This window comes from Xiphias gladius, chromosome 6 (assembly GCF_016859285.1).
Source record: "Xiphias gladius isolate SHS-SW01 ecotype Sanya breed wild chromosome 6, ASM1685928v1, whole genome shotgun sequence".
In the NCBI taxonomy this organism is placed as follows: Eukaryota; Metazoa; Chordata; class Actinopteri; order Istiophoriformes; family Xiphiidae; genus Xiphias; species Xiphias gladius.
Genome location: NC_053405.1, coordinates 26,163,049 through 26,185,712, shown reverse-complemented (window position 1 = coordinate 26,185,712; position 22,664 = coordinate 26,163,049). Strand labels below are relative to the sequence as shown.

Sequence of the window (22,664 nt, the reverse complement as noted above, 5' to 3'; positions counted from 1 at the left end):
GTGAGAAATTGTTGCATATTCTTGAAATGTTGGCCTACTGTCACTCTGTCTGCAAAGTGGAGACTCTCCAGTCTCATGTTATACTGTACACCTGACATGTGTTGTATCTTGTTAGTAGCTTAGGACAGAAAGAATGGGAAAATAATGTTACATGCTAGTAACACAGTTGTGACCTCTGTATCATTCAGAAGAGTTCGGAATACCCACAAAAAATACTTTTCATTTACAGTGAACTAAATACACTGTACGTTTGTTAAATACACTGCGGCAGCCATCACAAGAAATTTGAGTCAAGATTATAGTACCAGCATTTATTCATAGTGATTCATATTTATTCCAGTGAAATGTGTTGGTTTCCCTCGTTGCTAATATGCACACAGCTCTCTGTTTCTCACACACACATTGTCACACATGATCAGTAAGAGAGAGAAATTTTAACAGACTGTATTTTGTGAAATACAACACAGTTCCGATGGCCTAGTCATCCTTCACTGGTGAAACGATATGTCATTCATACGTATCATGCTCAATGAACTGGCCTGAGAAGTCAAGTGTAGGAGCACTGTGTGTTATACTGCTTCGTGTCATTTTCAGATACCAAACAGCAAGATTCAGTGTTTGGCATGTTAAGCTGTTCTAGCAGTAGATGGGGGGATCGCAAAGGAAGTGTTGACAAAGGAAAAGAAGTGTTGGCAAAAAAACTCCACATGCTTACTAAGGGCATTTTAACTTACAAACTTGAAACACTAACTTTAAAAATATAATCTGTTGCAAATAGATTTGTTTTTCCGTACTAAATTATTTGTAATTTAGAATTTTGATAATAAGCATAGAAAAGGAGAGAAATGCATCTGGCTATTGCTGTCTTCCACATTATTAACCACTGACTGGGAGAAAAACATTTCTGTGAATGTAGTGCATACATAATACCGGTGACACTGTTAACAAACCTCAGTTAAATGCTGTAATAAGAGGACTTAGGAATTTTCCAAGTTTTGATGTGATCCTGACAGAGTTCAGCATGTTCGGCACGCTGTGCGTGATTACACAGTGATTTAAAGCAGTTACTCATATGTTAAGTAAGGAGAATATATTGTCTGTACTCTGTGGTTAAACAATGAATAAATGTTTTTAAAAATTCCTTTCCTGGGGTTTCAAACGGACAGGTATTTCAGGCATCAAGGTTCAACTGTATAATTATACAGAATGTTTCAAAATATGGTTTTCGGTGCAAAAACAGCATGACAGTGCAATTTGAGCTTAATTACTAGCTTTGAATAATAGTAATAACAGTAGTAATTCCTTTATTTATATAGCACATTTTAAAACCAGGTTTACAAAATGATGTGCAGAGGGTAGAACAGATAAAAGACAATGAGATAATGAATACATACAAAGAACACACGAAATACATAAATATATTGTTTACAAAAATCAAACACAATAAAACAGGAGAGCAAAAGTGACAATTACGAGAAGCATCATCATGAGTTGACTGTACACAAGAAAGAAAGAAAATTTACCGTCTACTCCGTTTTTAAAAAAATAAATCAAAAATAATGGCATGATTGACAGATATTCAAGGAGTAGAGAAAAGGATCAGATGGGAACTTTTATCATTTTAGTGTGTAACATGAAAATGTTACAAGCGTATTCAAATTGGAATGCATAAGGTTGTAATAATACTAGGTTACATCTACTGTATATCAGTGTTTCCCAACTGGTGGTCCTGCTTTTCACTTTTAGACCCTGTGTGTCGGACTGTAGCGGTCGCTCTGCTGTTCATAGCAGAGACCGAGAAAAACGTACCTGTTCCACAACACCAACATGGCTAAAAATACATTCAACTTAAGTTTACTTCCACTGAACAATAAAAGGGAATAAAAACATTATATGCACTGAAGTACTAGTCTGGGTTGAAACCTAGTTTGAAAAAAACTTTTTTTCTCTTTATCATTTTCTGCACTGCAGCTGTTGTATCGCCCTGTTCTTTTTATCAGGCCTGTTTATATGTTATGATGTAAAAATAGTTGCAGTTCCCTTATAAGCCTGAAATAGTTGTAACTGCTACTGAAATGATTTTAATGTTTTTTAATAATTGTTTAAAGTCTTCTTACTGCAAAACTTCAATTTTTTTTCTTTTTTTTTTGGCTTCAAGCAGTTGTACTTAAGATATTTTAGTTGCTATTTTTGTGAAATAGAATTATGGGTAGCACGGTGGTTAACAATGTCCCCTCACAGCAAGAAGATATGCAGAATGGATGGATGGACATTCACTGAATCAGTGTTAAGTTGGTCTATGTGTGATCTGATGTCTGTCTTGGACCCTGAAGCTAGATCAGTTGGGAACCACTGAACTACACAATTCTTAAATTTGTATGTGGTCTACAGCATACTGTAGTGGTTGTACACATGCACATACACATGAATGCTTTTTAAAGGGTCTATTCACCCAAATTACAGTGGCATGTAGCCATGCAGGTACTTTTGTATTTATTTGTCCAAGTGATGAGATATCTCTCTCTTTGCTCACAACGTTCACATTTTAATAGAAGTATTTTTTTCTGTGAACTATATCCAGGGTGCTCTGGATAATCCCCATACTTCATTATAAGACAATATTTCTGCGATGTAAAGTAGCTGTAATAAAAACTGTGAAGAATAAGGTCTTATCCAGGGAAATGTGAGCACTATTTCTGGAAAGAACTTTTGCTGTTGGTTTTTTTTTTTTAAAATATAATATTTTATTGTTGTAATCACTGAGGCAGAAAACTCGGAGACAAAATATGGGCCAATAAAGTCTAAGTTAGTTGCATTGCTACTTTTTTGTAATTTAAGTGAACTAACCCTTTAAATTGAGGTTCGTCAAGTGTATCTTGTTAATCTGAAGAAACCTAATGAAATCACAGATTAAAAAAGGGGAAAATTATACAAATATCTGTACATCCACTATAGATATTTTGCATACAAAGGTAAAAAATATAAGCTGAGTTATTTAACTGCTATTGTGCTCCTACATTAACTGAACACAAAATGAAAATAAATATATATACATGACACAAGCCATGATCTTTTCTACAGTTCATCTAAAATTTCTCCAGTGGTACCGACCTTGTATGTGCTGTGGTATGTTCACTATGTAAGTTGAAAACATCATGAAGTGTACCAATACTGTACACTGAACTACTGTTTCTAACAGCATGACTGAAAAGACTAAGTTGAAATGCCCAACATTTGATGCAATGTAGGATGTGCCTACCGCCCATCACTGAGACACTTACACCCATTTGTAAAAGAGACACTAGATTCCTGATTGATGCTCTCTTTGACCTCCATGGGGAGTGAGTCGAAGAGGTGATCCTCCACAATCAGACAGCTCCTGCGGAGGAGGCAGCACTGACCAAGCTGAGCTGGCAGTCGATCCAAACAATTTCCCTTCAGTTCCAGATGTGCCAGCTGTGAGAGTTGGCCAATTTTCTCAGGAATTGAGGAGATACAGTTGTGGCCGAGACATAAGGTCCTCAGTTTGGTGCATTTGAACAGCTGCTTGGGGACTACCTCAACTTTGTTGCCTGTAATGGCAAAATGTTGGAGGTTCTGCAGAAAGCCAACCTCCGGTGGTATTACCACTATGGAGTTATGGCTAACATCGAGGTACCTCAACTTGAGGAGGGTGAATAATGAAGAGGGTAGAGATTCAAGCTTGTTGTGCGAGAGATAGAGCGACTCAAGGTTTTTGACGTGGCTAATTGACAATGGAATATTGATGATCTTATTGTGCCAAAGTTTGAGGCATGTCAGTCTCTTGAGGTGCTGAAAGCTGATGACCTCCTCAATGGTACGAATGTTGTTGGATTTTAGATCAAGCTCTTGAAGGTTGTTCAAACTGAAGATAGCATGAGGGATTCGCTCCAGCTCACAATTATGAAGCTCCAACTCTGCGAGATTCATCATTTTCTTCAAACTATTAAGCACTAAGAGCTTTGTACCATCATTATGAATGACCAACTCGGTCAGATGTGGGGACAGATCTGTTATGTTCGTCGGGATCTTTGTGAGGTTGCTTTTGAGATGCAGAATCTTTAAGTGCCTGAGGTCTCGGAGAGACTCCAGTCCGATCATTTTATTGTTTTCAGAGTTCAGGTTACCAACCAAGTACAGTTCCCTTAAATTCTTCAACAAGTATACCCAACTAGGAATCTCAGCGACATCTGTGAATTTGACATGAAGGCACCGGAGGTGATCGCGAAGAAAAATGAAAGCAGTCTGCTCAACTTTGGCCGGACAGTGATAGAAGTGAAGCTCCTGGAGGTTTACCATTTGTGAGATTTTAGCTGTTATCCTGGCCTCCGGGATTAATTCTAGTTTAAGGATTTCCAAATCGGTGAGATCGAACACAGCATCCGGCACTCCGGATAGCATAAAAAGATGAAGTTCCAGCTTATCTTGAGAATTGCGGGTAACATGCTGACGTAACTTCTCAAAGGTCCACTCGTGGTTCAGGCTGATCTCTCGAAGTTTGTTTTCACTCACCTCTGAGAGAAAAACCCCAAAACGCTTCGAATATAGCTGGTCATACTGATCAACCATGTGGAGGAGGAACGCAAAGTCATTCTTGACATCAGGAATGTCACTGAAGCTGCTCTCCTCCCTGACTTTTTCAAAGGAATACTCCTTCAGTGGTCGCCGAAAAAGCCAGAACAGTGTGTATATACAGATAATGCCATAAACACATATGATAGCAATATAACTGACAAGGAGCTTCTTTAACATGAAAGCCATGTTATGTGTGCAATGGAACTTAGCATATCCAGTCAAATGCTTTATTTCCGGCTCACACACATGGTCAAAATCTATAGAGGCAACAAATGTCATTGTGTAGCAAAGGATCAAAATGAATTTGACTGTTTTGATGACTGTCTGAATGGCATAGAGCCTGTAAATCAAGTCACTGTCTTCCACATGGGCACGGAACTTACGCACTTTTTCAAACAGGGCCTTTGCTTGCTCTCCATCTTTCTTGTCCAGTATGGTCATAGAGGGAACTTCACTCACCAGCTTTTCAGCAGAAAATGTGACCCCAGATTTAGTCAGCACTGGGGCAGACTGATTTGGACTCCCTTCCTCACTGCTTGTGGAAAGATGTTTCAGGAGGGAGGAGGCACCAGCCAGTCTCTGCTTGTTCTCCTCCGAGTCCTCACAAGCAGTCTCGGACAGTGCTTTAGTAGTCCAAGGTGATTCAAAACATTTTCCAAGTATGGAAACAAAATGTTCTATTTTGGAACTTGTCTTTGGGTACTTGAACCAGAAGTTGCTACTGACCATTAATACAATTGTGTGGATTAGAGCGAGGTACGGGAAATATTTGGAATACCAAGGAAGTGCAACATGGTAGCACATTTGGTTGACAAAAACATACTGCTGAAAATCCAACTTGGTTCTGACACCTGTGGGCTGGTGCTGCCCAAAAGTAGCCGGCTGTGTAAGGTGAATTGTAGGTGCAATGCTATCAGGAGGCCTTTTAGCCATTAGAGGAGCAGCTTGTTCCCCGATGGCGCTTTCTTTGTTCCAGAAACCATCAGCTGTCTCTGGTGGTTGGGGGCCCAAGAAACCGCCAGCCCCCTCTGGAGTTTGTTCCAGAATGGGTAGACAAACAACTTGGTCTTTAGTTAACTGCATGGTTCCAGAAAATATGGCCAACATCAGCATGACAATACCAAGATAATCCATGAAGACATCCCACCATGGTTTTAGTATTCGATAAGTTGGCTGGATGTCGTTCAGGGAGGCTACTTCTGTAAGGGTGAACATTCCTGCAACAGAGAATTTGAATTAACATATTGCTTTCTTTTCTTTGTAATCTCACCTTGTGTCTACATTGGAATCCTAGAAAAGGAAGGTTTATATATGTAATGGTCACCCTGCTCTCACACATAGGCTTTGGCACAGGCAGCTGTAACTTGCCTTTCGCACTAAAGGACATGCTTTTTTGAGGTTAAATTTCCAAATGTATGGGCCTTTCATCCTCTTATTTAGCTGTGACCAGCGGCATGTTTCAGTTACTTTTGTAGAGAGTGAATTCATGAAAAAAATTATATGTTAACGCAGGACAGACCTTTTAGCTTAGTTCTACTCAAACAGTGACTAGACTGTTGCACAGCTACTGCTGCCCTCACAGTGAGCCAAACTAATGGTGTGCAGTGGCAGTCCTTGTCAAATTATCTAAAATGTCCTTGTTAACTCCTAGAAATTCGCCTTTGGATGGGCGACAAAGTGGTAAACATCATAAAACTCTGGTAAATTCCGTAATACCTGAGTTTACAGTACAAGGTGTGACTTTTCACTATTATACATGATAGACAACTGTAAAAAACAGTTTAATGATAAATATATCCATGTAATCTCAATTTCCCTCTCATAATACTGTTTTTGTAAATGACTGTCTACAGCCTGTGATGAAAAAATATCAAGGCTGCTGACAGAACCAACAGAGTATATGTCTGATCATAATCCATTATTTACATCCTGCAGTGGCTTGTTCATCAGTCCAGTTTATGTGAGATACACTGACTGACCAAGAAGACAACTCTGAAAGAAAAATGGCTCTGTACATTGTAATCGTATGTGATTCAATACAACACTCTCGTAATAAAATATGCTTTTTTCTAATTTTTTAGGTGACACTATGATAGAGAGGTATTTAACTTCTCCTCACATTTTAAATAGCATGAATGAAACATGATAAACAGCCCAAACACAATACAAAGACAAAGTATGGCCTCAAAATGTACAACAAGAGAGCGACTGAAGTGACAGTCTCGATAAAATCTGAATAGTTTAAGTAAGTCAGCATTTACTCTACTGCATTGCATTACATTATCAAGGTGTTTCTGTTTTCTGGTGACTATGTGTGTATCAAACCTGGTAGGAGTTATATTTCCTGGCTAAATGGCAATGGGTCATGGATGAGAGCACATTTTATTTTTGGACGCTGAGGACAGGAAAGACTACACTGGTTCTGTCCTCTGATTTCCCGTAAGGCCACATTTCTCAGACACATTTGGAGGAGGCTCAGAGAGGACAGCCTTGTCAGATTGTTATGGATTTAGAGAGGAGGCTGGCCTTGAATTGGGACACACAAGAGTTGGCTGTGCAGACAGTGCATAGAAATTCTGCATACGGTAGGCCTAAATGAAGTCTGAATCAACCTTAACACTCTTTTTTTTGACTTTTCTGTGCAAGCATGCTTTTCTCTACATGTAACCTACCTTATTCCAAAAGAGTCTTCTTCCACAGAGTGGACAATCCTGTGTCCTACCACCACACATACTCACCATCATAATGGCTATTAATGGCTATGTGAAACCTTGACATGTTTACTGAAAATACTGTTTGTATATACACAGTATGTAAAAATCTACATACCAAAGTGTAATTAGTGTAGGTTATTATAAAAATTATTAAATAATAAGAAAATGAATATCTTGCGACTGCGACTGAACTCTATTGTGTTTGTGTTTGTGTCTGTGTGTGTGTGTGTGTGTGTGTGTTTGCTGACAGCATGAAGGTCACTATTGTCAATGCGGCTGTAGAGCAGGCTGAGACCGGCTACAGCAGCAAGACGCATCCATGGACACAAAGCAAGAGGTGGAGCTGATGTCCGTGAAGCCTTTAAACGCAACACTAAAATCTGGGCTCCGTACAAGAAAATCACGACCCATTCATGTTACATGAGAGTAGTATATTCAATGCCGGTTTTTAATGTTGCTCTATATCCAGACCCATTGATTTTTCACTCCGCTATGTAGCCTACTAACACCAACTGAGCCAGAACATTGCGTTTACATTGTTGGTCCTTGAATAACCCAGATGAGGACCTGCACTCAAACGCACAGATACGCACCTTCAGGTGGTCCGATCCAGTTATGTTGATGACAGCAGTACCGAACAACGCCTCTCCTTACACGCCATGTTTCGCTGCGCTGATGAGCTCGGCCATTCTTCGCATCAGTTCAACCGTGGGCCTGCGGGCCGGGCTGTAAGCAGCTTAGCCGACTACCCCCACTCTGCCTCAGATGGTCGGGTCCTCTGCCTCTGACTGGCGACACAGCCGGCACGGCGGCACCAGCTGCCGGAGATGTAGCCTTGTCGCTTTGATGCTATTCACGCAACCGCATCCTCCGTCGCTTCCCTCACGACCGTCGGTAGGCAAGAGTTGCGTTGTCGCGTGCAGGATAAATGTCGCCTGATGTTGCACAGGTGTTGTTTTTCCACACCAGGAGTGGATGTGATGAACAGCACAAAGCGCTATAAAAAAAAAGAAAGAAAAAAAACCTTGCGCGAATAGACAGTAAACGGGACGATGACCTACTGAAGTTAGGGACCGTCCTGCAAAAGGGTGTAACTTAAAGTTATATCACATCTTTCTTTTGTTGTTCCAAAAATGTTACGTGAAGCCTTTTCATTAGATGAAGTCTCTTATAGATTGTCCAAATTTTATTCTACCTTTTAGTAGTTGTTCGTTGTTAAGTAGTTCCAGCAGTTGGTGGGGAGGGGGGTATTCATCTGGGTCACCATCCTATTCCGCGTGCAATGCCTAATTTTAGGGTAAAATGCAAAACTATTTCTGCTTTTTTCACATGTATATATGTATGTACACACATCCCAACCAAAGAGACAACGGGTGAAAATTCCAGTAACACTGGTAGCCTACAATGTAAAAAAAATAAAATATATAAATAAATGTTTTAAAAAATGTATTTAACATATTTAGCACAAGATGAAGTTACAGTATATAACATTTTCCCAATATTTTTTGTGCAAAATGCTCCTAAACGTATTTGTGGAGAGGTGCTGTAAAAGCTTCTCTGTGACCCGGATTCATTGACCGGCCTTGCAGCAGTCCTTGCCCATCTAACCAATCAGAGAAGCCAGAGTCAGTGTTGGGAGTTCACAGCTGTCAAAACAATACATGAACGTGGTCTACTGGTCTACTACTCCTCTCGCACCGAGGCTTCAAGCTACTCTAAGCTGCTGGAAGATGTCACTGTGTGTGACTCGTGGGCCAGCGAGCTCCCGATTCCTGCTTGGCTGAGACAGGGAACAGGATGAGGATGTAGGTGAAGGGCTGGGCGGAGCGTAAAGGAGCAGGGAGAGGGAGGGGCGGGTCTCATGCTAGCGCTAGCTTGATTTCCACAACTTGCTTATTGTAGCTTTAAGTTACCTCATTTTGCTGTTCTTTCTTAATTGTTTTTTTCTTGTGCTGACACCTGCAACAAAAAAAATTCCTCGTGCACATGTACTTGGAGACTAAAAAATCATTTTCATTATTTAATCTAGGACTGATCTAGCCACAATCTCTTAAAATTTGAAGGAGAAAATGATTTACTATGTCCAAAGGAGCTCTTCTTATTTTTCATTTTTACCCAATAACGTTCTAAATTTTTTTCACTTACACTTCTGACCAATTTTATTTTTTCATCGGTGCCTCATGCACTTATAATAATAGACTAATCTTCTTTGCCTCATTAATCCTCACCAGCCAGCAGGTGATATCCCATAACACAACTGAACAATATGTCAGACAAAGTGCAGTTGAACCTTTCTGATATCAAGTGAAAGAAAAGATTGAATTTAAATTATTTTTCTGTCAATTCAGCACTATAACTTTAACGATATTTCATCCTTAATCAGATTAAATAAATGGTATCTCTCAATGTTTGTTTTGAGAAGAGGATTTTTTGCTTATACTAAGCTTTCAGAAATTCCAACCTAAGAAATGACATTCACAAATAAATCGAATTTTATTGATCAACAACATAAAAATACTGTTTATAAAAAATACATTTGTGTGATAAGCTTAACTCTTCTTGTCCACCTTTTAAGAACTGAAGAACACCAGTATGACATAGTCCTTTAAGTTTAATGCACTTAAAATGGCATCTTTCTATAATACAGAATTGTTTATACAAGGTATTACATTACACTTATGTAAGATATATCCTTTATTTGCATTTCTCCTGCTATTGTCCATATTAGCTAACAGTCTCTTGAAGAAAATAAAGGACTTCATAAGGGCAACATAAAATATATACGATACAGCATAAGGCTACTAGCCTAAACTTAAGTGAGGTCTTCAGTTTTGATTTACATTCAGTAATCCAATGGTTTCATGTAAGAAATGTAAGAAATGTGCTGGAAGGACATTTTGGGAAATATGCTTATTCGCTCTCTTACCTAGAGTTAGATGAAAAAATTGATACCACTCTCATGTTTGTATGCTAAATATTAAGCTACAGCTAGCAGACAGTCAGACTGGCATAAAGACTGGAAGTAGGGGGAAACAGCTAGCCTGTCTCTATCCAACTCACTAATTAAGAGACTCCAAGAACTCAATGCACCAGGCCCAAAAAAAATAGTCCAGCAGGTAACTCCCCATAAAACCCCAACCACGTAATTTTTACATTTTGGTTTTCACATGAATTAAACAAACAATATTCAACGTGTTAATTAGTGAGCTTCAGAGGTGCTGGTAGGTGTATTTTTCACCTTTGGACAGAGCCAGGCTAGCTGTTTCCTCCTGCTTCTGGTCTTTGTGCTAAGCTAATCTCCTGCTGGCTGTAGTTTAATGTTTAATATACAGAATTGTGATTGATATCAATCTCCTACTCTAAAGTGAAACAGTGTATTTCCCAAAATCCTGAAACATTCCATTAAGAAGGATTTGTTGCCAGTTAATATGTCAAAACCTAATAACAACAGAGCAAGCACCCCTGCAGAGCCACACTCTATGTGACAATATACGAATAAGTAATTTTTCCCTCCCTCAAGGACACTGGAAAAACAACTTTTTTAACAGTAGTGTAATACTTATGTATGGTAATGAGTTAATAAAAAACAAAGGCTCTGAATTGGTAGACAGAACAAACAGCAGGCACTGCGGCTACAATAAGGCATCTCACTCAGCCTTCATCTGGTCCCTGACATCTGAAGGCAGAGTTTCAAACAGTGTCTCTTCCACTATAAGGCCACTGCGCTTCAAAGCACGACAGTAACCGAGCTCTTGTGGCAGGAGCTCAAAGTGATTGCCTTTGAGTTCCAAATATGCCAGTAGTGCTAGGTAAGAAATTTTTGGTGAAAGTATGGACAGCGAGTTCTTGCCAAGCTTTAATGTTTTTAGCTTTTTGCAAAAGAAGAGCTCATCTGGTAGATTTTCAAGTTTGTTACATGTGACAGAGAAATACTGCAGACTCTGAAGGACTCCAATTTCTGGAGGGATGAATCGGATGTCATTGTTGGACAGGTCCAGGTACCGTAGCTTGTTGCACAAGAACAGGTGCGAGGGCAATATTTCGATCTTGTTGTAGCCGAAGTAGAGGCGCTCTAGGCTGCCAAGTTTTTTGATATGCTCTGGGATGTACATGATGCCATTGTACCAAAGTTTAAGGCAAGTGAGTTTTCGAAGATGCTGGAAGCTGATAATCTCCTCTATTGAGCGAATGTTATTCTCTTTCAGATCAAGCTCTTGCAGATTTGTCAGGCTGAAGATTGCATGTGGGATGCGTTCCAGATCACAACGCACTAACTCCAGCTCAATCAGATTGATTATCTTTTTCAGGTTGTTGAGCATTACTAGCTTAGTGCCATCATTGTGTAAGTACAGCCGCTGCAGATGGCTGGAAACATCCACTATCGACTGGGGTATCTTGGTCAAATTACTTTTAAGGGAGAGAGTTTTCAAACACTTCATCTCCCGTAGCGACTCAAGAACTATATTTTTAGAGGCATCAGGGCTGAGTGATCCAGTGAGATAGAGCTCCTCTAAATTGCGCAGGCCATACATCCAATTTGGAAGTTCCCTGTTATCATCAAACTTCACACGAAGCACTTTCAGGTTTTCTTTGAGGAAGGAGGTAGCTGTTGTGTGCAACTTTAAAGAGCATTGGTAAAGAGACAGCTCCTGAAGGTCTTCCAGCTGAGAGATAGAGGCAGGGATGGTGACATTGTTGATAATTTCAAGCTTGAGTGACTGCAGCTCCGTCAACTCAAAGACAGTGTCGGGTAACCCAGGGAGCATGAACAGTTGAAGTTCAAGTCTGTTGTTGGTATTAGTCTGGAGTCTCTGACGCAGTTTCTCAGGAGTCCACTCGTGGTTGAGGTTGAGCTGTTTCAGTTTGTTCTCACTGACCTCAGATAAAAAAACTGCAAATCTTTTAGAATACAGCGGGTCATACTGATCAATCATATGTAGCATGAAAGCAAAGTCATTCTTGACATCTGGGATGTCATTGATACCTGTTTCCTGTCGCACATACTCAAAGGAGTATTCTTTCAGTGAGCGGTAAAACAGCCAGTAGGAGGTGTAAAGGCTTGTTAATCCATAAAGAGCCACTAAACACAGGTAACAGTAAGAAAGCTTAGAAAACAGATGAGCCATAGTGTGATTACATTCAAACTCTTTGTAGCCAGTCATGTCCTGAATCTCAACTTCACAACGCACTCTATTCCGCACTTTATTCACTAGAGAACTATTATAGGCAATAATTAGGAGGAATTTAAACACCTTGAAAACTGTCTGCCGAACATACATAAGGTAAAGGATGTCTCCTTCTTCAACGTGCAGACGGAACTTCTTTACCTTTTCAAAAAGAGCTTTAGCTTGTTCACCCTCTTTTTTATCAAGAACACTTGCAGATGGCTTGTCAACTACAATCTTTTCTGGGATAGACCGGAGGGACTGTGTCTTCTCCAAACTACCTTCTCCGGGAGACACAACGATGTTGGACCTAGAAGTACCAGTCTTTTTACTGTCCTTTTCTTCAGGATTTTCTCCAGACACCTCCGACAAAGCTCGTGTCGTCCATGGAGAGTCGAAGCACTTGCCAAGCATGGAGATAAAATGTTCTATTTTAGAGCTTGAGCCAGGAAATTTGAACCAGAAGTTACTACACACCATGAAAACTAGAGTGTGTATGAGAACCAAATAGGGAAAATACTTGGCATACCAATGTAGAGCCTTCTCATAGCACATCTGATTGATGAAACTGTACTGTTGAAGATCCAGATCGGTTTTCAGGCCTCTCATTTCTTTGGGTATGGTGGAAAAATTGGGTTTCATGTGTAACGGTGATTTCAGTTCCACTTCAGTTGTGTTCTCCAAAGGTGATGATATTCTCTGAGGAAGGCATATGATTTTGTCTTGCATTACCTAAAACATAATGTAAACCAAAAAAAAAAAAACAAGAAAAAATAATCAAATTACTTAAAAAAATCAGACACTTGGAGACAACAATCAATGTGTTTATATCATGCATGATTAAGAGAGCTGGATACAGCACTTCCACTCAGCCTTGCTACCAATTTGTCCCAGCAGCCACTTGCAGTACTGCAACTAAAAATGTCCTCCATTATTGACCACCATTTTTAAAGAGACGTGTATAAAACTTTGACAGACCACCTACAGCTGCAAACAAAATCAATTATTACTCTTTGTAATACAATTTTTTTTCCCGGAGCCTAAAATAAAGAGATTTTTAAGTGAGTGACATCATCCCAATAACTATGGGCCAAGCGGGAACGTGCAGGCGAGGCCAGCGGGAGAAACAATAATCCGTATGTGCAGTGGGCTACGCAACAGGGAAACCCAGAAGCAAACCTAAAAGCTAGGAAACTTTTCTGGCTTATGCGTTCAGTTAGCAATTCTAATTTAAGTGAATGGGCACCATTCTGGAGTCCAGTATCCAATTCTTATTGTAGGCTACATCCATAGATTACATACACTTAGGTAACCAGGTTACAGTCCTTCACCAGTAAGTTGATTTGGCACACGTCATGTAAACAAGAAAAAAATGTATGTACTCAGGGTAAATGATTACAGACCAACATTCCCCTGGCTTGAGAAAAATGCAGCCCTCTTATTTGTTTGGATAAGACCACTGGACACATTTGGGGTTGCAACACACAGCAGGCTCAACTTTTGAGCCTCATCCAACAAGGACATCCGCTGGCCAATAAAATATATCCAAGGGCACATTCCTGGTAGATAATTTGTAACATGAATGTTATGTTATATAATGTTATGAATACTGTTTACCTCACGTTCGTCACAATAAAAAGATAAAATAATTACAACCATAATAACTTTTTGGAGCAGTAAAAAACCTTCCTCATGGTATTATAAACTGCACTGCAGTGTTTTGGTGTCTGATAAGCCTTCAGATTTATTGATCTGTTACTTAAACTTTAATTCAAAACTGTTTTCAGTCTGACGGCCAACTTAGAGAAACCTGATTTATAGAGGGATTTTTCCTGGAGAAAGGTGATTTCTTGGCCATGTATACATGTACATCCAGGCATGCGTATGACAAAGACCCCAGGCACGGAAAGTACTACTGTGTCAGCAGAGCAGTGGGATGAAAGGAGACATCACCACTCATAATTGAATTAAGGATCTAAAACACAAATTTTCTTTTAAAAGTCTAAATAGCTTCATTATTAAAGAACATTTGATTATTTGTTAAATTCAGACACATTTGTACTGTAAGGAAGGACTGTGCTCCCACTACAGAGCCGGTCCTCTTCTGACTGCTCTGTCAGCCCTCCATTACACACACAACGAAAAAAAAAAATCAAAAAGGAACATACTGCATCACCGCAACATGTATATTAAGTAGGTAATGCTTCGGAAATTGGGTCTAGGCGAGAAATCGGTTTACTGAACTGGGTCGAGGAATTACTATGTGGTTTGTTAACAACACTTAGGGTGAAAAAGAATGCCCTTCAGAGAGTCATAAAAACTGCACAAGGAAGCATTGGCTTAGATCTCCATAGTACTGAGTCTCCGTAGAAGAACCACTGCAGGAACAAAGTATGGGCCATTCTAAGACAGATCCCTTACCCTGGAGGAGCACTGGGGGGATTACATCAAATTACTAAAGCACTCAGGGACTTCATACTGACTTCTTTACATAATGGTTCACAACATTGCCATACCAGCATGACTGTTAATGGCCTATGGTCAGTCTCCATGCAATAGGCCAGCTGGTGAAACCTGGACAAGATAGATCATGGGCTTGAGCATCACTTGACCACACCTTCATACACCAAAGGCACTGTAGATATTATACTGTATGTTAACGTATTTTTACTTATATTTTTGTATATTTAATTCAATGTTCACTCTTTTTTTTTACTCAGTGTGTGACCCTGATGTGTTTTCTGTGTCTCTTCTTCATAAACTCCCGACCCTTCTTTGTTTCTTGTGTTTTGATGAGAGAACGCTGCAAGAATTCCTGTGTGCTTGCAAAAGTTACTTGGAAGTTGAACTTGTGGCGTATACAAAAGGATTTTAAGAAACCCCATTATTACAGAGAGTAAAAAATTGATTACCTGTGTGACCTGATTCCTCTGAGTAACCTGATTTACAGAGTGCATGTAGATGTGCTGAATATTGGCCACAAGTTGGCCTCAGTACACAACAAATGTCTTTTGTGTTTACTTGTAACATAAGCAATGAAAAGCAGCTGTTGGACTGCAAAGCTAATAACAGGAAGTCGGCACTAATTCAGTAGTAGCAGGCCTGAAGGGGAGACATTTTGTGCACTCTGTTTAGCTGCCAGATGCTCAACACAACCCACAATAATGTAACATGATCTGGAACTATTGCAGCGTGTAAATGAAAGCAAAGGAGATTTGGGACGACTGAATACAAAATACACATTATAACTATAGTAAGGGAAATGCAGTTGTGCTGCAGCACATCTCAGATTAAAATGCAAAGTCAGGTCTGCTGAGATCTCTGAAGAGCTGATCCACAGAATTTTACAAACTACATCTCTCTGTATCTCTCCTTCTAACTCTAAATGCAGGGATTATTGTGTCAGGCAATGAGGTAATTACATAACATGACATGTCAATAATGCTCTGACTTATAAAGTAAACTTAACTACAAAATTAATTTCCGACTCAATTTAATAAATATCAGATCATGTCAAAACATTGTTATAGTGAGAGTGGGAAACAATGTCTGCTCCCAGCCTGATAAATATCATGTTAACAGACTTTCCAAAACTGTTTTGATATAACTTCCAGGATTTACAGTAAAAAGCCTTGTGGCAGCCAAAAATATTCCTATCCTACACAGAGAGAGAAGTCAAGCACCAGGCCAGAGGAATTTGGTGTCTTGTTTTCACTAAAAGGAGTTGGGTGGGTAAATGTTTCCACTGGTGAACGCCTGATGAGCTGAATGGTTCTTTTGCTGCAAAAGCTCTAGGTTGTAAAAGCAGGGTGCCAATGCAGAGGGCAGAACAGTAGTGTTTCATCAGAGACCTTGCCCTAGTGGGTTCAATTACTCTAGATTTAATGAAAAAAAAAAGTAGAGCAACTCCTTTTATCTCATAAACATGTTGCAGTTCAAACTCAGTGTGCATTAGCTACAGTACATTTCTCCTTTACTGATAAAGAGAGAGGTACAGTTCTAAAGTGGAAACACAAGCAGCACAAGTAAAGACATTATGGTGAAGCAGTGTTACTGACCTGAAGAGTACATCCAAAGACACCAATCATGAGCATGATTACAGAGAGGTAGTCAGTGAACACATCCCACCATGGCTTCAGGACTCTGAACGCTGGCTGCTGTTCAGAGAACTGCCGGAATTCCATCACAGGAATCATGATGCCTGTGTCAAATGAATGAAAAATTAGGCCCATTGACCTTCAGTCAGTACAATGGGTAGTTCAAGTTTATAATAACTCATTACAGTCTAAGTTTTTAGCATTCATTCATGTCCCCCTGAGCATGCATTGTATTCACTTCGGCAAACTAATTTTTCGTTAATTTTTCATTTTAGTTTGTCCAATACTTTGGTTTATGTACAAATACCTGCAAAAACATTCCAATCAGCCTCAGTTCAAATTTTAGCTTAGTTCTAATTAGCAAATGTTAGCATGCAAAAAGCTAAACTAAGATGGGGAACATAGCAAACGCTGTACCCTTTAAGCATCAGCATGTTTGTGAGCATGTTAGCATGCTGTTAGCATTTAGCTCAAAACATCACAGACCAGTTACTGGCTCTTCTTTAAACGGACAGTAGCCCTGAGTGAAAAAACTCAGCCCTCTCATTCATTTGTAAAGAGCCACTGCCAGTCCGTCAACGCAGGGGGCTTCAGCAAATCAATGCAGGGTCGTCCAGCAAAAACACTGAACCAGCCTAATCTTCTGCTGCAACACGACACAACATCATCCAGCAAGGCACTGCACTGGCCAATCACGTTAATGCAAGGTTACATTCCAGGTAGATTACTTTGTATAGTGGACACCAAATTTCAAGTTTTTACCTTTCAACTGTCATTACAAAAGAAAACTATAATGAAAGAGACTGACCCATTAAAAATGAGCCCATAGATCATCTGCGCAAGCAGGTTAATATGACCCATAGCAACCCCTAGCAGCCGTAGTAATAGGAGGAAGTCAGGTGATGTAGTATATAGAGAAGTCCACGTTAGGAGGAAGTTGGGGTTGATGGCTGGATTGGCAAAACACAGAACTTTCACGCAGGAGACCACTGGTCATTTCCCATGTGACACGTGTCTTTCATTCATGACCATTTCACAACCTCAATCCCGTGTTTATTATTGTTACCATGAAAATGAAGGTCTGGTATGCCTGCTGCTGGTACGCTTCTACAGGTCTTATTATTGTTGCAATGAAGACAGAGGTCCGGTACAACTGTTGCTGTTTTGATATAACTTCCAGGAAAATTCCTAAAAAGCCTCGCAGTAGCCGGAAATAATCCTATTCCACATAGAGAGCGAGAAGTCAAGCACCAGGCCAGAGGAGCTTGGAATCTTGTGTTTACTAGAAGGGGCCGGGTGGGTATTTGTTTCCATGCTCCTATGAGTCATATGTGAGGGAAGGGACAAACGACCTTTATGGTCTTTGAAGTTGGAGGAATTATTGTACTGAAAAGATGACAAAAGATGAACATACACCAAGACTAACATTCCCATCAGCCTCAGCCTAAACAAAGTAGGTGATTGTACCTGCTAAACATCAGCATGTTAGCATTGTCACTGTGAATATGTTAGCACGCTAATGTTAGCGTTTAGCTAAAAATAACCCAAAACCCACTGTGCCAAACTCTGAGCCTTACAGAGCTGCTTGCACAGCTGTAGACTCTTAGTTGTGTTAAATCCTGACTCAAAAACACAAAAATCTGTGATCTGTGAAAACTAAACTCTTTCACCACGTCCTCTTTGGCCTTAGCTCAGTGGAAAACAAGGACCAGTTAATACAGAGTGTTTCCTCTAACTTCTTAGTCCCTCTCCAGTGGGGCTTCAACATTATACAAATACACATTACAACTGTAATTATTTGAATGCCAGTGCCCACAGAAGTATACATAAATGAATCATTTTATGGAGCTTATGACAATTGTTTGGACATTCGCTTCATATTCTGAGAAGTCCATTTGTTTGAAAAGTGGCTTCACACCTGGTAATTAATGAACATGGCCACTGACAAAATTGAATTAAACCAGATCTCAGCCCTCTGGTGGTTTACACACAGCAAGGTCTTCATATATATCTCTCGAAAGGCTATTAAAAAAAATCGGTCTTTGTTAACAGCGCTAGCATGAAAGAGTGGTGTGTTCCTGATGCTGCTATATGCTCGCACTGCCTGTGGTCACCTTCTGTAAGATGCATACCACAGCTGCAAGTAGCTTGTTTCCAGTATCTGCCGGGCAGGAGGCTGGCTTGCAGTGTCATTCAAAATTAAAAAGGCCTAGTTGATGAAAATTCTGTTTAAGCACTGGGGAGATTTGTGGGAAAACATACAAAAAAATACAGTCCATGTGTCTAAAGGTTTAAGCAGGTACACTGAATAATCTACGAGGTGCCAGGCCGTAATATACAGAGTTGTATCACCAGCAGCTCCACAGTGCCAAAGAGACAGGTGCTGTCAATAGCTGAATACAGCTACGTACACTCAAACTTTAGTCCACTACTGATGAGTTTAGCTGTAAGGTATTGTAGAATAGGTTGCTAAAAGCGTTGGGGCTTTTAGATAGATCTTATTCTTGATAGTTCAATTAGGTTTTCCACACAGAATGTCTTTGTTGATTCTCACATATCAGTGTCATGACATCATGAAGGATGGAGAGTAGCCATTCAGAGGATGTTTCTCTGACTGGCTTTCAACTAAAGATTGATTTTAAAAGGATCAGTTCAGCCAAAACTGCAAAAAAAAAAAAGATTTTTCTCACTAAGCAATAGATCAAATAGCTGTGCGGATTTGTGCAACGGTTTAATATATCCATCTCAATGGAATTTTGTTTATTGCACTGAAAAATGTTTATTGAAATTATGCTTATTGAAATCTGTATCCAAAAACAATGTCCCGGTTATGCTGGATCGTTCTCAGAGCTCTCTGTGAACACTTTTCATTGGAACTACTTTTAACAGAAGAAATACACTGTTAAGCCACAACATCATGAAAAACTAACAGCGTTTCTTACAGTGATAGAAAGTAATGGCGTACATTTTCAAGTACTGTACTTACAGTACAATTTGGAGGCATTTGAAGTTTAACTGAGTATTTTTATTTTGTGCTAGTTTATAACTTCTTCTCCACAAGATTTCAGAGTGAAAAATTGGGTTTTTAGTCTATTAACTTTATTTGACAGCTAAAGTTTCTGGTTACTTTGAATATTAGGATTTTACAGGCAAAACCCTCTGCACTGTGGACCTTTTTTTTTTTTTAAATCAACAATTTCAAGACCCTTCAGTCACACTGGTTGTGTCCTCACACAGGTTTCATGTACCGCTATATACCAAGGGTAGAGAGGATTGTCTGATAACTTAGTTCAAAATCAGTATATTTTTCTTAGGAGCATGACAGGGGGTGATAAGGAAAATTGCAGCATAGAGTTAGCCAAGATCTAGGTAATTATCACAAAGAGAGCAATAATAGACTTTTAAGTTATATAACATCATTCAGTTTGCTTTTTTTTTTCTTTTCTTTTTTGCCGAACCATACAATATATCTTCATGGCCATTTAGCAAAAGTTCAGAAACCTGGTATCTCGTCGTGACCAAGGGGTTGGGAACCCCTTGCAGTTAAGACCAGTAGGTGAGATAACTCAACATTATATAAACTACTTAAAATTGGCTTTACCCCAACCGGCTACAACATTAAAATGCTGATTATGTGTTGGTACATTGTAATAATTATCCTACAACATAATATACTGTAATCTAACACTCCGAAAGAAGCTATGTAGCATAATGTGTACATTTGATACTTGACATACATTTTGATGTAGGACTTTAACTTGTACCTGTGTATTCTTAAATTGTGTTATTCCAATTTTTACTTAGTGCAAGTAAGGGACCTGAATACTTCTTCCAACACTAGTGATCTGTGGGATTATGCAGAGTCAAAGGGTAGGGATGCCGATTATGAAAAGTTTCTTTTTGATGTCATTTTTCATTGCTGTGGGCACCAAAAACAAAGTCCTTCATTGTATTATCATATTAAAGGGGTGCTCCAGCAATTTAATATTGCACTTCCATATAGAGGGGAACTCACAAGACACAGATTAATAATAGAATTTCAGAATCCAAAAGATCTAGATATCCCGATTTTTAGCAACACTGGGTCTTGCTTTTCCCATAACGCACCTCTATGGTGCCTCAAACGATATCCCTCCTGCCTCCCTGATGCCCGCTTCTTTCAAACCACACACCTTTAGTTTGTAATGCAGGACTTCTGTTACAAGTCTCAAGCAGAAACAGAGTCAACCCTGATGATCCCTTTCAGTTTAAGGTGGAAATTTCAGCGACTGATTTCATAGAACCTAATAAAATCAAATCTATTTACATGGCTAGAAAGTGATAAGTGAGAAAAATTTGTTTGTTTGTTTTTTGTCATTTGGCTGTCACATCCCTTTAAAATGTTTAACAATAAAGGTGGATTTGTGGAAAAATAATATAAATAATACAGACAAATGGGGGGTAAAGAGGCTTTTGGGGGGCTTTTGATAGGAGAAATCCTGGTTCCACTGGATGAGTCAGCCATTGAGTTGGGCTGACCAGGCCATATCCTTGTCCCTTCCTGACAGGAAATTTGTCTAAATCCCAGATATCCAAAAACAGACATGTTTGGAACACACCCAGCCTTTAGGAAAACAAAAAGTCCTGTCTCGTTAAGGATATGGGGGGGGGGGGGGGGCACCCGCATTGCAGAAAAATGAAACATCTCCTGTGTTGTAAACGAAGCACACTTCTGTAGACTTTACATGGAAGGGAAGCTCCGGCAAAAGTGCTAACACAGTCGGAACAGCTGTGACTCATCCTGTGATCGGCACAAAACGTCGATCAGTCATCCGCTTTAAGAGTTCGACCTTAGAGACTGAGGATAAACGCAGGGGTGCACTCTGCCACGACTCAGAGTTGGACGCTTTGAACGCGCATTCAAGGCTGATCTACGCAAACTAATGCCTATTCACAGTGATGTACACCAGGTAAACTAACGGTAATCTCAGCGTAAACTAGTTGGTGAGACGCTCCGCCGACTTCATCTCAGGCTGCCGTACCCCACATTATAACATCTTCCCTATTGTGTCTAGAGCACAGTCACGTCGGCGGCTTACCTTCCTCTCGATGAGATCTGGACTCGAAGGGTCTGAGCGGTCGGCTTTCAAGCGATGAGGTTTCGGGTCATGGTGTGCGCCGTCTCCCTTCTTCTCCGTCCGCCAACCTTCCTGGTTCCGCGGCCAGAGCATGCAGGCATGTGCTGTCAGCCACAGGGGCGTGGACTTGCGAGGAAACCCAAGCGGAGACCCTACCCTGTGTGAATGTGTGGTGTTGGGTAGCGGGGTGGCCGGGTGGGGCCCAAATTAGTAGCCTATTATCGTTGACGCCTATCAAGTCACACATGTTTTCTCATTTGCCTTTTTGCAGAATCCTCGAAAGTTCAAGTCCGTAAAGGTTTATTCGTGCCAGACAGCGGTGGAAGAAGTAGCCCACTCAGACGCGTTGCTTTATTGAAAGTAACAGCACAACGAAGTAAAAACACTCCGTTACAAATTAGTCCTTTGTTCGAAATCCGACTCATGTAAAAGCATTGTGATCAAAATGTACTCGTGCAGAAAAATGCCCCTTTGATATATTATTATGTACGATATTATTTGATTGTTACCAGTTATGGAATGTAACTAAGTACATTAAATCAAGTACCGTACTTAAGTGCAATTTTGAGGTAGTTGTACTTTACTTGGGTACTTCCATTTTATGCAAGGCTACTTTATACCTGTAATTCTATACCATTTAGAGGGGAGCACTTTACTTTTTACTCCACTGCATTTATTTAATACATTTAGTTTCTTACTTTGCTGATTCAGATTAAAAATAAAAAAGTATTCAGCAAATAAATTATGATATATAAGTATAGGCTTAGATCAAATTAAACTTTTTTTTTATCCCCAGGGGCAAATTCACAAGCTACTCAAAAGTATATAAACCAGCTGCAACATTAATTGATGTACACATGAATATGATAATAGTTATAATCTACTAGAATAATATATATTATTTTGAAATGGGCCATTCTGCATAATGAATGCTTTTACTTTTGGCACTTCAAGCATATTTAGATTTTACTTAAG

The 22,664-nt window shown here is 39.7% G+C and overlaps 2 protein-coding genes across 2 annotated transcripts; both read right to left on the bottom strand.

Moving 5' to 3' along the window:
* Window positions 1-1,321: 1,321 nt before the first annotated feature.
* lrrc8db (leucine rich repeat containing 8 VRAC subunit Db) lies at window positions 1,322-8,078 on the bottom strand. Its single transcript, XM_040127779.1, has 2 exons — window positions 7,904-8,078; window positions 1,322-5,813 (listed from the first exon to the last, which is right to left on the bottom strand). Exon 2 carries the CDS (start codon window positions 5,809-5,811, stop codon window positions 3,256-3,258), a length of 2,556 nt encoding a protein of 851 aa, XP_039983713.1. The 5' UTR covers window positions 5,812-5,813; window positions 7,904-8,078; the 3' UTR covers window positions 1,322-3,255.
* Window positions 8,079-9,827: 1,749 nt separating this feature from the next.
* Window positions 9,828-21,855, bottom strand: lrrc8c (leucine rich repeat containing 8 VRAC subunit C). Its single transcript, XM_040129250.1, has 3 exons — window positions 21,651-21,855; window positions 16,534-16,676; window positions 9,828-13,207 (listed from the first exon to the last, which is right to left on the bottom strand). Exons 2-3 carry the CDS (start codon window positions 16,669-16,671, stop codon window positions 10,958-10,960), a joined length of 2,388 nt encoding a protein of 795 aa, XP_039985184.1. The 5' UTR covers window positions 16,672-16,676; window positions 21,651-21,855; the 3' UTR covers window positions 9,828-10,957.
* Window positions 21,856-22,664: the final 809 nt, after the last annotated feature.